Here is an 18,542-nt window from a genome sequence, read left to right as displayed (position 1 = left end):
GACCTCATGTGTTAGCTCCCAGTCTGGTGCTTGTGCCAGTTGTCCTCTCCTCACAGTTAGCGAGGGCCCCTGGGGCAGCGACACCTGCCAGTGTGTGTTGTCTGACCTAGCGTGACACTGCTCTAGAAAATGGTTCACTGTAGGCAAATGTGATGCTGTTACATCAGGTGCATAATCTCTCAGGATTTTTGCTTTGCAAAATTTTTTTAAAAAAAAACAAAAAACATTCTCACATATAAAATGCACACGCATGTCATTCATATGACAGTTTGCATGTGTGTGTCCATTTGCTGTGTCCATGTGGCCAAGGGTTTGTGTCAGTGTGCCTGGTGAGCGGAGCGCTGAGACACAGTGCCATCTGCAACCAGGCTGGGAGTCAGGAAGCCCACATCGGAGCCCACATGGCAGGACACCACGCGCCAGCACAGTCCCCACCTACCCAATCACACGCAGACACATGCCCGCACTTCACATCCAAATGTGGAATGATGCGCACATTTTGCAATCAGTATTTTCTGTAATTTCTTACATTTTATGTGAAATTGTGAAGATACTCTCCCTCTTTTTTTGTCCATAATTAATTAGCAATTTTCTATGCAGATCTAAAGTAAGCTCTTTTATTCTCCTCCCCCATGTCCACCCAGGCTCCTTCCTGAAAAAGGAGGAAAACGCTCAAGCACTAACGGGTGTGATTATGTCACCTGTTGGGCAGAAATTACATGCCAACACGTTTTAGAAACAAGTCATTTTCCCTGTGATTAATTGTGGTGTCCCAGTCCCACACAAAAGTCTAGGTGCACACCCGGGTGCTCCTTCATAATGCATAAGTGTATAGTTAATGTCACCCTAATTATAGAGCCTTTCCATAATTGTAAAAGCAGAACTGACGCTGTACTTTGGGAGCAGCGGGGGCGAGGGGGGGGGGGGGGGGGGCATCTTGGCCCGTTCACCGTTCTGAACTCAGGAGAGGGCAAACGTGCCAGCGCTGTCGAGCCATCGAATGATAGCCAGACATTGATGGCACAGATAATGTTTTACGTATCCTGTCTTATACTCATCAATTTGTTCTCTTAGCTATGATCTTAAAAACTGCATAACTTGTCATGAGGATACTTAGACGTGATTAAACATCACTCTTTTATTCAGCTCCTGACACTTTCTTAACCTCGAAGCATATCTTTCCAGAACAAGCCTTACTACCGACACGTTCTAAAAGCCACTGCATATAACTACAGTAACACACACGCACACGCACGCACACACACACACATAGACTATATCTGTCTATTGATCTTTCATTTGTGCAAATGTGTAATACCTATTACAAAGGCACTCCGATTTGTTTGTGGTATTTTGTCACATTTAGTTTTCATTTAAAAATCCCAGATATAGTTTTCATGCTTTTGCTGTGATTGTTTGGTGCATATCAACATGGATTTTGATAGCCAGCATGCATTGCTTTTGCTTCCTCATTATATTGGTTAACATGACACTCACATGAGGAATTGAGCCAACTCCTTACACTTTTTGGAAAACAATGACATCCGAAGGAACAGTCTGAAAATATTTACTGCTTAACCAATTTTTTAGGGGGTTTCACACGGTCCATGGTCGAGCCATTTAGTTTTCAATTGTCACAGAGCACTTTGCCAGGCCAAAAAAATGGAGAGAGTCGAGGTGAAGGGGAGCGTCAGAGACGCCCCTTCAAGTGTGAAGAAGCTGTCTTGTGTGGAATATCAATGCACTTCCTCATCCTCTCGTCTTCTACTTCCTGTCACTCCCACTGCAACAATCACCTGTCACCCCTCTCGTCATCTCTCTTTCCTCATTGTCCACCCTCCCTCTGCACTTTTGTCTCGCCCATCCTCGCTTGTCACCTGTCATCCTCTTCCTCCCCTTCTTCTCGCCCTTCTGCCGTGCTTTCCCTCCTATTCAAGTTCACACCTCACAAGTTTCCGCTCGTCCGTACACTCGCTTGCCCTCCCTTAGGGGGGTTGCCGTGGTGACAGGTAGGATGGATGATAGACAGGGCCTGGCGCCTCTGAGCTCCTCCAACACCTGAAACGCCTCACACACAGCTAGCGGGCCGCCCACCAATGACTCCCGCGCCCCTCCCGGCACAGAGGCACACATAATGTAGACACATAATTTTAGGAACAGTAATAGTTTGGAAGTTTCTTCTTTTTTTTCACCGGTGCAAACTGTAGTGACGTATAAACACAATATTTGAAAGTCTGTTTTTCCACAAATTCCACGCAGGAAAATGAATGCAGATATCACATTATCCTGGCAATTAAAGGCATGCTTTGTTATTTAATGGTCTCCTTGAAGCAGTGTTGAGGATGGAAGAGTTGTGTTGATTCACATACATCTGACTTTAATCACGCCGTTGCATTAGGTTGCATCACGCACTCTATCCTGCTCTGTACTGATGGTAAACACTCGAGGGCATTTTGAGATCCTGTGACTGGTGTCTCTCTGGCCTATGGCAAAAATTGCAGACAAAGGGAAAATGTGCTTTAAGTCATTGCACATGTTCATGCCCCTGAATTTAAAAAAATAGCACTTTGTCTTGTTGCGAAAAGATAATTTGTGGCCATAACATTATTTATAAATAATACATATTTATAAAGGAGAAAACAAGCTTGGTAAAACTTCAACCACTTAATTAAATGAGCCACTGTGACATCGTTTGGAAGACTTCTCTTACTGGATCATTACGTCTCCCTCATCAGTACCATCAGTCATCAGCATAATCTGACATCTTGCTATCCTCTCAAAGTGGTTGATTAGCTTGTTAATAATTGTGCTTTATCTTTATCAGTCCAATTCAATTATTATTTTGACATTGTATACATTTATGAAATGCATGTATCTTCCATGTACAGCCAATGTATTTCTGTTTGGAAATTATATAAAATGATATGATGTGTTTTTCATAACATAATGTGCCAGTTGAGTGAGTTTTCACTCTTGTGTTTCAGAGTGAGCTTGTTACTTGTTGCATTGTGGGTCAGTGTTTGAGTATGGCCTGTCGTAACATTAAGTTCTAATTAAATAATCCATGGCATTTAATAGTCTGGCCACGATGGTACTGATTATGTGTAAGCTTACAATAGCCAGTTAGAATTTAATATGACTGCGTATGGGCCAAACCTGACCTTTAGCTGCAGTTAAGCTGCACGTTGTGATTATTAGCCTTTTATTACCTTGCCTCTCCTACTGGTCGTATTTCTCTTCAGGTCTTCAGTTATCTCTGCGCCACCAGTCTGTGATTATATTTCTTAACGTTTCCCCCCATTGTATATAGCTTTACAACACTTTCTCTCTTCTGTGCTCCCTGCAGCAGATGATGGGTGTGGCGGGACACTGCGGGGTCAGAGTGGGGTGATCACCACCCCCAATTACCCAGCTGAGTACAACAACAACGCCGACTGCACCTGGACTGTGCTGGCCGAACCAGGAGACACCATTGCCCTGGTGTTCTCTGACTTTCAGCTGGAGGACGACTATGACCTGCTCGAGGTCAGCGGCACTGACGGCTCTTCACAGTGGTGAGTTGTCGGTCTCTTGCACTTTTTGTCTGGAGAGCGAGCTCAGGTTGGGAGCGGAAGGGAAGGCGAGGCCACCTGCCGATAGGCACTTTTGCAGAATAAGGAGATGGGCTGGTTGAAGTATGGTTGGAAGTGGATGGATGTTGACTGAGTTCATTGGAACTAAGCCAGATTAAAGTGATTGTATCTAGATGTAGAGCTGTCTGAGATGTTTCTGGGGAATAGCAGAGGAGCAGGCATTGATTAAAACATTGTAATATAGTAATACATTATAAAGTACTACTATCATCATGAAGTAAAAACAATATAACAAAGGAAATAGTATTTATTTGATCTAGCTCTTTACCCCTCAGGGTGTCTCATGTGGTCTGTGGTTTTAAAGTGTAATTTGAACACTCAATCTTGGTCACACACCCTGACTCCTTCTCTCAATAACTCTCACACAAACACACATGCTCAGCTCTAATGATGAAGAGGTAGGATATCCTGGTGTCAGTGTGGGTCTCTCACCATCTGTGGCAGCTCCTCCTCTCTCTGACAACTCTCTCAGCTCAGGAAGTAATTAGTGAGCTCGATTACCACCGCCAGCCGTATAGTGTTGTCTCCCCACCACCACACACACACACACACACACACACACACACACACACACTCACACACAGTTGGGCCCATATGGGCATATGTGCACATATGTATTCACAATTACAGCAAGACTTCCATATATTTGAGCTGACACTTATAAGAACTTGTGCGAAGGCTTGAATCTTAGCATGAAAAATATACAATGGTTACATGCAGGTTGATGGATGCAGCTATTATAAACCAGGCAAGGCCACTGCACTTTATTTGTCTTCGATGAAATGTGAGGTTTAGTTTCAGTAACATGTAGGAGACGGGCGGTTTGGATAAACAAGAAAAGATACGGGAGACTTTGAAGTAACTGCTACAGGAAGTTGGCAGAAAGGGACAAGGAGTAGCTTCGGTTGAGCTATTGAACACTTTAAACACGCACACAGAGAAAGATAAAGGACTGTTGATAGAGGAAAAGGGTTGCGAGAAGTCATCTTAGAGTAAGATGGCCCCTGGAAACGTGCGTCTGTTTCACTCATTCACTCAGTCGTTAAGCAAAAACACTTTCTGTGAAGAACTTGATTGACTCTGAGTGGTCTTAAAACTGAGAATTGTGCCTTGTAGCCTAAATTAAAAGTCTCTTTGAAATTCCTGCTTGGCCAACTGAGAGTTGATCGTTTCCCAGAATCCCAACAGACTGCAGCCCGACCGACTCTGCTTGTTTTGCACATTTTACGATGTCATCAGCTTCTTGTCCCAGACTTTGATTTGCTCCCGGCTGTCGTATCGAGCGCCCCGAATCTCTACTGTGTCTGTCATCTTTGTGGCAATTGTAGTCAGGGGCACCTGTGGTGGTGCACCTGCAGCATGACTGCAATGTCTTAAGGAGCAAGGGAGAACCGTGGGAAGAAAGCGAAGAGGGAGAAGGGCAAGCGTTACAGTTGATCATGCACATTGCAAGAAAAAGGCAGCATGGGGGACAGAGGACACGGTGCAGACATGCGCAAGGTCTTACACACAAAGTGTTCAATTCAAAACTGTTGCTGGTTTTCCTCCAAATCCTAAAAAAGAAGTATTTTTTTCAACACTTTAACCTAATCTCTGAGGTCTCTTCGTGGTTCGGTATCTGTAATTTCAGAGTTAGCAGGGCGGAGTAAGGACAGACAAAGAGGTGACAGGGTCAGCAAGTAAGAATCAGCAGACACCACAGGCGAGAAGTGGAGGAGAGGGACGAAACTTTAGCGGGGGGGATGGACGTGGAAGTGATAGATGGGTGGAGGATGAACAACCTCCAGCTGGTGGCCAATTAGAGCGATCAGGTGGAGTGCTCAGATGGCACTGACCTAAAACACACATCTTCTCAGTTAATGGCTTTGTGAGCCGTCAGTGCTCGCTCTCTCGCTCTCTCTCTCTCTCTCTCTCTCTCTCTCTCTCTCTCTCTCTCTCTCTCTCTCTCTCTCTTCTCTCTCTATCTCTTTTTCTCTCTCTCTCTCTCCCTCTCTCTCTCTCTCTCTCTCTCTCTCTCTCTCTCTCTTTCTTTCCATATAATTGGACTGGTCTGATCACACTGGTTTGTGAAGGGGCTTACTTAGTCTAAGTTTAACGTTGGGTTTTCTTTTCTTTATTTTTCAGGTTTGCTCTTATCTGTGAACTGGAGTCTAAAATACATTCTGGGATTAAAGTATTGTCTCATTAGGATGATGGTACAAATAAATAAGCATTACTTTGGCACAAAGACAAGTAACTAAAACCTGGATTCTTTCTCTTTTTCTATGTGAAACCCTTTATGTATATATAGTGTTGAGGTCCCACTGGCTGCTTAAATCAAACTGTGTGCCGCGCTAAGAGCAGTATTGATTGATACCTGACGGACAGGTTGAGTGGTCCAATGGATGAAGAGAGGCCAGGGATCAGGGTCAAAACCATGCTTGCCTGATCGATCCACAACAGCTCAAAGAAAAGGGGTCAAGTTGTCATGCTCCCTGCTCTCTTGTTGTTGTGCTGTGTGTGTGTGTGTGTGTGTGTGTGTGTGTGTGTGCGTGTGCGTGTGCGTGTTCTGGTCTGTGTGTATTTTGAGAGGAAAAGAACAACCCAGAATAAACAACATCCATCACCATCCAGAACGTCACCCCGTGCATGTGTGAATGGGATCTTGTCCCCTTACATTCTTGTTTACCATCCTCTGCTTTGATTGGCGGCCTTGCAGATTTAGCATTCTAAAAAGGCAGCTGGAGAAACACAGCCTTGAAGACTGACTTCAGGAGTTGAGATGTGCATGTGGATTGAATGTGGCAGCAGGGAGGGCTGGTAAAAACGGCAACTGAATACCGCTTCTCCGCTGCATCACCCCTGACAGGACTTCTTCGTTGTTGCTTGCCCAGGGGAACACATTACTCCGCCATTACGCTGTTTGCATCCACATTGATTTTCTTCCTCATCACCATCCACTTTGAGGCAATGTAAATAACGCCTGACGCTCGCCAATTGCCAGATGCTCATTCGCCCGCTTGCTACTAAGTGGAACTCACATCTATTTGACTTGTAATTGTCTTCGGCGCTCAATTGTTTTGCAAAGAGGCATAACGCATTTTGATCCACCAGTAGTGCTCCCTTGAGATGTTGAAAGCAACTTTTACAACACCTAGGATACTGTAAATAGAGAGTATAACTTGCCTGAAACTGGAGTTGGAACCATTCAGTGTATTGCCATTACTCCCGAGGCTCTAAACCAAAAAAAAGAGCCATCCTGTTAAAGAAAATAGCCGCATCACAGTTCAATGATTGCAGCATTTTACAGAAAGAGCTCCCAAACAAAACTTATGTCTTTGTTTTCCGTTCTGATAACTTTTGCAAACTCTATTTCCCTTGAGGGATTTCGTTTCTTTTTTTTTGCCTTTGCTGGCAACACAAAGCATCCTGCGTGAATGCAACTTTTTTTTCCTCCCTGTTAAGAGATCTGAGAGCCCAACAGGGTTTTGATCCCTGTAGGTCGCATCCTATCCTTTGTCCATTCCCTTTTAACCTTATACCTTATGGACTTGAGACACTGACATTCAGCAAGCATATGGATTATCCCTGCAGTGCTGATATGTGTCAGCTTGTCCCAACCCTTGGAGGGAGCACGTCTGTTTTTGTGAGTGAGTCGGAAAGAGATAAAGAGTTGTTGCAGGAGAGTCGAGAACACTGGATATATATTGATTGGCTGTTAGGTTGACTCACCTGAGAGCGAGTGAATCTTCTTCAGAACAGCTTTTTTTTAAAAGCCCAAGGGCAGTTTTCTCCAGTTTCCGATGGGAGTTAAAGCAATATGAGTATGTTTTATTTTTGTGAAGATGAATGCCTCACCTTTTTGTTTTGTGTTTTCAAAGAGAGCGTTACGTTTTTCATGTTAGGACTCCTGAGGTTCTAGTTTAGATTTATTGCAGCACATATTATGTTATAATACACCTTAGATGATCCACTGCCTGATTGTTGTGCAATGGTATATGTATGCATACAACCATGAAAGTGTGTGTGTGTGTGTGTGTGTGTGTGTGTGTGTGTGTGTGTGTGTGTGTGTGTGTGTGTGCGTGTGTGCGTGCGTGCATGCTCCTCATCTCAACTGCTGTCCATGTTCCCAATCTCTTTATTGCCAGACGTATGGCACTTTTTAAGAATTGTACTTTTAATATTAAATTCACAGTGAGAGTGATTGTGGATGCGATTGATTGTGAAAACTATCCTCTGACCATTGTTTGCCTGCCAGCACAAGAAGACGTGGCTTCCCACCTGTGATCGCAAACATCCCCTGCTTGAAAACATCATGTATTGAGCGTTGTGTCACTATGGCACTTATTTTCTGCAAGGGAGTGCAGAGTATTGGCAGCGTATGCCGGGGCACTTTGCATAGATGTGTTTTTAAATGGATGCTGTGTGCTGGTTGAGTGGACATATATTGTCTGTGTGACTGTTGAATACATTCTCTCTCTCTCCCCCCTCCACCCCCCATCTTTTATGCTGTGGCCTGTTTCTCACAACACGGACTGGTGGAGTAAAGGAAGAGTTTTGCTATGGAGCTTTACCAGTAATTCATTACGACATCACTAGTCTGGTCACGTACAGGATGGTCTGAGTGTGGTGTTTCTCTCCCTCTCGCTGTGTTTTTTTTTTTTTTTTATCTGTCTCAGTCAGTCTCTCTCTCCCTCTCTTTCCCTCTCTCTCCTGCTGTGTGGGTGTCATAAAGAATCGGAGTGGATAGTTTGATCTTATTGTCAAATGAAAGTCAATAGTCTACGATCATCAATCGTATCGCTGTTTATTGGAAGTGGTGATCGCTTCATAAAACCCACATACAAATGAGCTAAAACAACAGCAAACTAAGGATAATGAACAGTGTTCTTTGCTTTGAGTAAAGTTTTCCACATTCCAGAGTTTGAGACGCAGCCCAGTGTATTCGTGACGTGCATGTCAGAAGATTTGCTTTTGATTTGTGCATTCGCAAACACCGGTTACTGTTGACTCATGTATTCCCCTAACTTTGTATGCTTGTTGCAATGGGAATGATATGCATATATATCTGAAAGCCCACAGCAATACTTCTCTAAACTTTACAATGAAGAAAGTTCATGCGAAGATAAACATTGGTTGAGATGGAAATGTCTCACCGCTGATGTGAGGGATGGTAATAAAGCCCTGACGCACGTCAAGGATCGTCACATCAAAGACAACAAAAGAAGAGACCCCAGATCGTGTTGTGAGGGGCTTATTATATATATACCAACTGCATCTATCACATCGTCTTATCTTGCTGGGTCTCTGTCTGTTTTCTTTCTGACCTACAAATGTATCTCTACATCTATCTCTTCAAACTCTCTCGACTCATCTACCGCTTTACCTCTCCCTATTCTCCACCCTGCAGATGACTCAGACCTGCAGCAGATCTTGCTACGGTTCTTAGCTTAGAGATTAATTGTGAAGATTGCATTATTCTTGTTATTTATGTTGTTAGTATTTTTACTGTTAGAGTTTGACATAGTGTTAATACAATACCACTTTTGCAAAGTTGTAGGTAGGAATAAACAGGTGTTTTTTTTTTTTCCCGACTGTCCAGCCGTGGTCCCTCAAGATCGCAGATCGGCGATGTTATCGTCAGGGGGCATTCGGCATGACTCAGCATCTAACTCATAATTAATCAAACCCATAAAGAGCACCTGCACACACTTCACTGCTGTAAACTAAATAGTATAACTGTACTTTGATGAAATGCATCAGTGCTGTGCTAATATCAACATAGCTTCACAAATTGATTACACTCTGCAATTTATGTTTGAAAATGGCTGGAAAGGGCATGTACGGTTTGAAATCTAATCAGAGTAGATGATGGAAGAGAATATTTGTTCAGTGATATCATAAAACAATTACTCAAGAAAGTCATACACTAAACAAAACATCAAGATACCAATTACAGCAGTAATCGATTTGCAACTCCTTCTTCCAGTCTTTTGTGGAAGTTGTCAAGCTGGACCCATGGCCGTGTCTTCTCTTTATTACTCAAACAAAAAAATAATTTATGAAATGTGATGGCATGCAGAAATTGTTAACATTAAATATACTACAGGTGAATGTCGTGGGTCCAGCATCTGGATGATAAGGCGACGATGGTCTAAAACATACACATTTGTCATAGACCTTACTCTTCATCACTCTTCTTAGTTTTTGGGTTTTTTTACAGATTATTTAGAGCATTTTACAGTCGTGCTGCCAAGGTCGAAGGCAGTATTACTACAAGCTAAAACGACATACTCATCATAATGTCTGCCATCACAAGAGTTCATACATTCTGCCAATCGGCTTGCAGCTCCTCATTGACAGCAGAAAGAGTCGACATCTTCTATCGCAAACCAAAAACACATCTTTTTTGACTAAACCTTTAATAAGCAAAGTAGCCCAGGAGTAGCACTTTAGTAGCACATAAATGGCACTTACTGAAAGCACTTTATAGTTTGACTTTATTGAAGAATTGTACTTTCCCGATTCTTGTTGTTCTGAGTTTCTACTCACGGTTGAATGCACTTATTGTAAGTCACTTTGAATAAAAGTGTCAGCTAAATAAAATGTAATGACATGTAGGTTCATTGGGGATGTATACCAATCGCTTGCCCATCAGTAGATGGAGGAAGATGTCACTGAGCAGAAACAAATATACATTAAGACTTAAAAATAGCTGGCAAAACTAAGAGAATAAGCAATTCAGATGCCAAAATTAACACTGGATTATACCGTATGTATTTTGTTGTGTGTAAAATAAGAGTCTGATGAAATAATCAATAATTATTCTGAATATTATGAGTTCTAGAAAGGACTCACGACTTGCTTATCTGTAAAACCAGGTCTTCCAATTTCAATTTCAATGAGCCCAATTAATAGCTTTCAAAAACATTTCAAAAGGTCACCTCTGCCGTCTGCTTGAATGTCTTTTGCCCCATTTTCACTCTTTTTGTTCTGCTGTGTCAGCTTTATACATCTAAAACCATAGTTTGGCTTATCGGCCTGTGCTTGACCAAAAGATCAATAGCTGTCTTTGCCAGTCTCCTCGCTACAGCCCCTTTTGTCTGAGTCAGGATTTATTAACAGCAGCACTTGGTTGAAGACTCAATCTGCAACTTACCATCGATCAAAACTGCAGTTATGATTAACTTTGCGCCACACGCCAATAAATGCTCCTGCGGAACATTATCTCCAACACCTGGTGCCTTGCTGCAGATTGGCTCACCCCAGCACTCGCCACTTTGTTGCTCCCTCCGTCAAATTGCTCAGGCTAAGACCTGTGGAGGGGATTAGGGGTAGCGGAAAGCAAGGTTAGTGGACATGGGCCAAAGCATTCCCATGTACTTAAGCACACTTTAAAGCTTGCTCGTGTGTTCTCAGTTCGACTGTGTTGAAAAAATAAACACACCACAGCAGATGAGGAAGCAAATGCAATCTACTATTCATTATTACGTGCTATTGTCATTGATCATCTGTGTTATGTTTAGCAGATGCCGCAATTTACCGGGCAATATTTAGTCAAACCTATAAACCAGCTCCCATGAGGCAGGCCGCCTGGAAAGCAATGTGTTTGTGTAAGCATGTTTAGCCATGTGTTACCTCACCCCATCCCCAGCGAGACCAGAGAACACGCAGAGGTTAGACGTAATGGCCCAGATCACTGTGCCCTGACTGGGTGTCTCTTTAGTTATGTTTACTAAGCACTGCACCATTGGGATCCAATCTGCCGCTTTTTACAATCCCACAGATGCACTAATGGCTTATGATTTGTACACAGAGACATATTTGAAGTAATGCACATTGGCGCCCCGGGCCTGCAAATGGATTAGAGGCATTTTTTTTTTTGTTGTTGTTGTTGGGGATGCCTTTAGATGTAGAACTTTAATACTGAATGTTCATATCTCAGTAGTACTGTAATACATTTACTCCATGACAATTAGAAAATATATTATTGGAAGATTATCTTATCGAAACACTGCGCTGCAGGAGATTACAGCATCCTCTTTGCTTAACAGTGTCGTATATCTGCCTGCGTATACTATTCGATTAATTAACACCAACCGTGATCTTCAGAGTACAAAGATCAGCTTAGTCAAAACTACAATTAATCTATTGTTCCCCGTCTTTCATCTTGTGTCGCTTCTGTGAAAACAATAGTCTTACACTTCTGTTTGTTCAGCAGCTACCACAAATGATTCATCCTCGAGCTCGCTTTCATCCCTTAACTCACTTTCTGGTTCAAGGGCCACTAATCTAAAGAAGGATGCCATGCTTCAGTTGCTTTTTGTTATGGTGCGATCAAAAGATTCTGACTGTATGGAAATTAGGTTTTTGAGTGCCTTGATTGGTCAACATCGCTGTTTTCTGCCAGATTGGTATACCTTTAACCTTGGCCACCCTCAATCTTTGAGAGTGTGATTGGTGTGACACGCTAAGTTTCACAGGACTGTGAGAGACGTCACACCAGTCAATGAATCAATCACAGTAATTAGCCAAGATGGAGGACGAGGGAGGGCTGAGAAGAGAGGCTTGTAAGGGAAGCAACATACAGTATGAAATCAATCGGCCAAATGCACAGTGCACTCAGTGGTCTGCTGCAGAGGACACTGAGTACGCCAATTAGATTGTAAAAGCAGGGTAGTGAGGACAAGTTCACGCATCCCTTTAATGCCAACTCATTGTATTGCATCTGTCTGTGTAATGACGCACACACATGCACTTAACAACGTTCCGCTGCGCTGCAAAAACAAAATCCTCTTGAAGTAGTCCAATGTTCAGTCTTTAACTCCATCAACTGACCAGAGGGCTACATTCTGTATATGTTTTAGGGAGTGTTAGCTCCCTAAAATGGGCCTTCCTTAGAATCTGCTTATTAACTTTGTTAGCTTTATTTCACACTCAGACAAAGACATTGGGACAGATTTCCAAACCAGACAACAATGGATTTTTTTAAATCTTTGTTCAGAAATTTCCATCATGACATAGCAAAAAGTAGTAATATAAACAAAATATATAGGTAAATTCTAAACAGGGTGATTTCAAAGGTAGGTCTTTGTTTGCTGCAGTAACAGCAGAACATTTTGTTCCTCAGCATCCCGAGTGGACGGAGATGTCAGTGTCTGATCCGGCTCACTGCTCAACCACTGCACATCCCTATTCTCTGTCTCTAACCTTCCTTTTTTTCCTAGAACAACTTGCAAACATAGGAGCAAAGGGCCCACACACACACACACACACACACACACACACACACACACACACACACACACACACACACACACACACACACACACACAAACACCAAATACGTAAAGCATGCTGTGAATAACTAGCCCACTTGACAAGTAATTCAATGTGACAACATCAGCCAAGGGCGTTAGATAATTCCTCTTCTTTCCTGTGCAAATCAGCTTGCTTTTGTTGAATCAAGCACCATTGTATCGTTAATATTAGTGGCGGGATCTGCTCTTTTTAGACAATGACACTTGTTTCTGCTGTAAATCCCTGCGACAACTAAAACTGCATCGGGAACCGGTAGAAAAATAATGATGGTGTATGTGTATATGCAGTTGCATACAGCCATCAATACAGGTAGGTTTGAGCCATGTTTCGTTAGTTTTAATGGCTGACTCATTCCAGACCCAGAGGAACATCTACGTGTGAAGCAACGCGCAGACTGACTAAGTCATTCTCATCTTTGATGACACATTACTCACACAGTGGGGGTCTTTCTCTACTCTTTTTAAAAACGCAGGTTCATTCATACAATATTTCTGTATTTTAGGGTTGGGAAACTCACATTTGTGGCTCGTTAATGCAAGCCGCGAAGAGAGATCAAAATAGAAGCGGGAACCTGCAAGGTGAAATAAAGCAAGGACGTGGCTCTCTGATTGAGAGTGTAATATATCTTAATCTTCTTTGGGACAGGTTGCTCATGTGTGCATGTTAGTGTGTCCACTCAGTCCTCACCTGGTGCTACTACGCCTGTGTGTGTGTGTGTGTGTGTGTGTGTGTGTGTGTGTGTGTGTGTGTGTGTGTGTGTGTGTGTGTGTGTGTGTGTGTGTGTGTGTGTGTGTCTGTGTGTGTGTCTGTGTGTGTGTGTGTGTGTGTGTGTGTGTGGGCAGGCAGTGTGGCAGTGATATACCTCTTCTTTTCCCATTCATCAGACAAAGGCTGTCTGTTTTTATGTGAGGTGACACCAGGCCAACCTGAATATATTTACAGAGGAACCTTTATGAACTCTGGTGAGCGTGCTTTGACCGGCAATTACAGGCCGCACAGCAGCGTGCCTCCATAAAAACTTCTCTCAACTGCATCAATAAACGTGGAGCGGCAATGGATGACAGGCTATGGAGGCCTTCACCGTAAAAAGCCTTAACTGCACTGTTAAACAACGAGAGGGACAGTCAGTGTCTTGATTTTAAACTTTCTTCTGGAAAATAAATCTGGGGAAATAAATCATACTGTTTAAGTGTGTATGTTATTGTTTGAAGCCCTCAAAGTCCTGGAATATTTGTTTATATGTTTTCCTCCTGAGCAGACGGGATAATAATGAGTGTTCTCAAATTACTTGAAACTCTGTAATAATTTAATAATAACACAAGCTAATACATTAGGACATTATGACGTTTTTGTACAGACATTATATAGTTGTGTGTGTAAAAATACTGTATAACTCACCTGTCATATTCCGCTTTAATTCTTAACACCATTTTAATTTCATGAAAAAATGCCACAAACCATACGAAGTAATAATGTATTAAATTGAAGGTAGGTTATTTTGTGGCTAGAAGTTGAGTCATATTTTACTTTTTGAATACTAATATTCATGGCAGACAAGGCTATTGCTTCATCAGAGGTTAAGTCAAAGCTAAAGTGATACAGTGGTTATATGATCCATTAGACCCCCTCTGTAAGTGGGCTTTTGCTTGGTCGAGATTTTTGGAGAGTGCCAGAGGGGTGTTAGCATTTTATTGATCCCACAGCACTGCAATCTCTCTTAATCTCGCTTTCCCCACAGAGAGAATGAGACACAAGCAAAGACAGAGAGACCGGCAAAAACAAGTTTTATCTTGACAAATCTCTCTACGCCTCGGATGACAGCACTTTGCATTTGCAACTAATTCACTTTTAACACATACTTTATTATTCTAAAATGATATGGTTAATCTGCAGTTGGTCCAATGAAGTTGCACGGTATTGACATTTACATTGTGAAATTAGTTTTGGGGCACAACAACACACCAGACATGCAGGTAATGTACCCTATCGAACAGGTTTTCAGGCTTATCCTCTAGCAACATGTGAACCTCGTCATGTCTTTGCCAACACTGCTTGCCACTTTCCGTGCTTTTTTTAATTACATTGTTCGATGAGAGAACATTGTCAAGAGGGACAGGCAAGAAGAACAAAATAATTAAAAAAGGGATTTGTCTGGTCTGGGGCTCATGCAGGCGGAATTAGCTCGCGCCGCCTGGCTCTATCACTGGCAGATCAGTGTTGCTAATATCACAGTGTTATTAGCTTCACTATCCTTCCCAACTGTGTGATAACGGAGGATTACGGGATGCGCCGTGGTCCGTGAACCAAGAAAAAACTGTGCGATTTGTTTTAGCATGGCTAATTAGTGTGCTCTTTGCATGGAGGATAGAGATCAGTGAGGAAGCCGATCTTTTGACACAAGGCCGGTTTTGGAGGCAATAAAGTAGCTCAATATAAAGATCAGTTAGTATGGTAGGGACAGCTAGAGAGGCCATCATTGCAGGCCTGGGTCTATACTGTGCCCTGTAGAGTGGTTTCCCCCGTCTCTTGTACATACTGTTCTGGCATGACAAATCATTGTAATGTGCTGAATACTGCAGGATCTCTCGGGTAGTATGTGTGCAGGTTGGTGGCATGTATTATATATTTGCCTTGGAGTTCAGATGTTGTACCGGTTTGGTTCTCAACACATTACTCTTTCTGGTTTATCCCATATGATATTATATATTCTCAGATTTTTGTTTTGATTCTGTGCTGCTGTTCTCAAGTTAAATGTTGCCGTTTTGTATCTTATCTTTAGTACGGCATCCACACAGCACCCTTTGTGTTTACGAAGCAAACCTCGGTTGATGGAATTGCCCTGTTAGCTTCAACAGATGCTCAATGTGTTGTGGACAAGGACATCTTTTTGAAATGTTATTGGCAGTTTTTTGTGATTAAAAACATGCTTTGGTGAAATGACTGGGTCAGTTGCTCATTTAAACGTTGTTTCTTGTATATAGTTATGAATAATCTTTACGATGTAAATTAAAATAAAAACTATAATTAAGCGGACCTTCACCAATAAAGCAGAAAATATTGCATTTTATTTAAAGAATACGTTTCTGGATAAACTTTGACTCAGAGAGATGCCTTCCATCTTTCTCTTTTTCTGTCCTTTCTTGTTTGAGTTGCTGCTGCTTACATACTTGATCCTGTTAGTGGAGCTTTATCTTTGAAGGCTTTTTAATGTTTTGTGTCAGAGGTGAAAAAAAAAAGGCGTTTTCACCCCTTTAATGGGCTATAAATAGTACCATCAGAGCAAGACAGATGAATAGTGTTGCTGAGGGATTATTCTGCCTTTTCTTCTCTTGGTGCGGATGCCATGGGGAGGGGATGGGAGGGCTGGCTAAAGGCTACACCAAAGCTAATACATTTAGTTCCTCCATAGCACCCTTCCCTTTCTGTGCTGACACAGTCTTTCTTTGGACTTTCTTCCTTCAGTTCTCTTATTTCCCAGTTCATTACAGCATATAGCATTCTCATGGCAGTTTTTCATCTTGTCTCCGTCCTTCATAACAATGTTCCCCTGATACCAGACTCGTCCTCCAGGATCCTTAATTGGACTACTATAAGCCATTCTCTTCTCTTCATCCCCTCATTAATACTTCTAAAAACAGTGTAGATTGTGGCTTACACTTTACATACTGCCATATGGTTCTCTCTGGATTTCTGAGCATTCTTTGGCATCTAAAATGCACCATATACATAATTATACAACTGTACCTTTTATTTAGGTATTTTTAAAATAGTATTTATCTCAACGGGATTGGAATTGAACTATTAATACAATATGTCTAAAATAAATGAGAGAGTGTTTTCCCTCTATTCTATTCATTCTGTCTTCCTTTTGCCCCCGTGCCATGTTCTTGGTTCCAACTCTTGGCCTGGTTCGGGCTCAGGAAGCCCCACAGCAGATTAGCTAAGGCTTTAGCTGTGGTCCTGACATCAAAGGTACAATGATAGAGGGAAACTGCAGAGGAGCAGAGAGACAGGACAGCAAACTCTGGCATCGACATGGAAGGGGTGAGAGGAGGACATGGAACACGGCTGAGTAAGAGATGTGGAGGATGACGGACCACAGGAACAGAGCGGGGGGACGGAGGGGGGGAGTAGACTGTTGAAGAAGCAAGGTTGAAGTGAATTATAAGTCACAGGGTATTCAGACCAGACGATGGTTCAATAGTGATTGTCTCGCGAGCATTGCCTGCTTTATTATCCTGTCTACTATGGCTTCCAGATCAAATGGATTTTCCTCATTTTATTCCTCAGCAATTGAGAATTTGACAATAGGTTAGGTTGTTTTACCATCTTACCTTCGCCGAGTCTCCCAATGAGCCCTCTAACCATTGTGTAGAGGATTAAGAGCAGAGACGTATCAATTATTAACATTGAACAATGTTGTTGAACAATATTAACTGTGTGCATATTCTACCATCTTAAGGAAAGGTAAACCTCTTGAATGGGAAGTAGCTTCCATTATTTGTCTGCTATATGGAAAGCCAGAAAGTTCACAGAGGCGGTAATTGAGGTTATGTCCAGAGCAGCTAAAGCATCACATGATATAAATTCATCTGTAGAGGCGGCCAAGAGACAGTGGCATGTTGTTTGAATACACACAACATAAACACAGACACAGACCAAATTGCATGATTACCCAAATCAACCAACCAACCAGTTGTTGCTCGTTAATGAATGCGTGTCCACAGGTTGGAAGTGCTGCTCTTGGTCCTCACGACTCCATCCTGTGTGCTTTCTGGCTATTACCTTTAACCTGCAGCTATCGCAGAGGTTAAATAAACTGGGAAGACGATACCGATTTCTTCTTCTTCTTTGAGTTGTCACTGGATACGGGCTTGTAAATGATAGTCAGTCACAGCGTTCACCCTTCCCTGAGGCAGCCCTCCCTGAGCCAACCAGGCATGTGTTCTCTAATTATCAAGCACACACTGCTGCTCAGGGAGCTCCATGGCAGATCCCAAGACAGAGGAAGTGTGAACATAGAGTCACTCACACACACACCCACACACAGACACACATGCACACACACATGCATGCACTCCTGCACATACCCACGCACAAGAAATATATTTTTAGTTTGGAAGATATTTGGGTGCTCATGGGCAGGGCATTAAAGTCACACCATTTATTTAACTGTATCTAATTGAGTCCATGGGGATTGTTTGTTGTTACTGAGCTTTATTTATGAGCAAAGAAAGGGTGGAGGAAGAAAGACAGAACTTAACTTGTACAATTATGCATTTTATGTATTGTATCATAATTTGTTTTCACTTCAGGGGTCTCATTTCTAAACAAAAAAAAAATCTATAGGAACCACAATAAATATCTGAAACACAAAACGACTTGGAAATGTTTGCACATGAATCAGTTACATATCCAGCCCCGTACACACCGATTCAAACATAATGGGTCAATTCAAAAGCATATCAAACATGTTTCTTCACATAAGTGAGCCTGCTGATTATGATATATTTATCATGGCATTGAGAGGAATGCTTCTGACACTTCCTTGTGGGGGAGGTGGTCTCTGAACACGCCTGTCCTCCTAATTCATTGGACTTATTCCTTCCC

At 42.3% G+C, this 18,542-nt stretch overlaps 1 protein-coding gene across 1 annotated transcript in view; it reads left to right on the top strand.

Annotated features, from left to right (window-relative positions):
* The window catches only part of csmd2 (CUB and Sushi multiple domains 2), a 209,189-nt gene that overhangs the window by 57,572 nt on the left and 133,075 nt on the right, over nt 1-18,542 (top strand). Inside the window, exon 5 of the mRNA XM_068576332.1 lies at nt 3,347-3,554. Within this exon, the coding sequence (XP_068432433.1) occupies nt 3,347-3,554 (208 nt within the window). The remainder of the gene's footprint in view (nt 1-3,346; nt 3,555-18,542) is intronic.

The sequence above is a fragment of the Clinocottus analis genome, unplaced genomic scaffold (genome assembly GCF_023055335.1).
Source record: "Clinocottus analis isolate CAN_PGR_092001 unplaced genomic scaffold, fCliAna1.0.p SCAF_14, whole genome shotgun sequence".
Classification (NCBI taxonomy): Eukaryota; Metazoa; Chordata; class Actinopteri; order Perciformes; family Cottidae; genus Clinocottus; species Clinocottus analis.
Note: the sequence above shows the minus strand (reverse complement) of the source record. Positions and strands in the feature narration are given on the sequence as shown.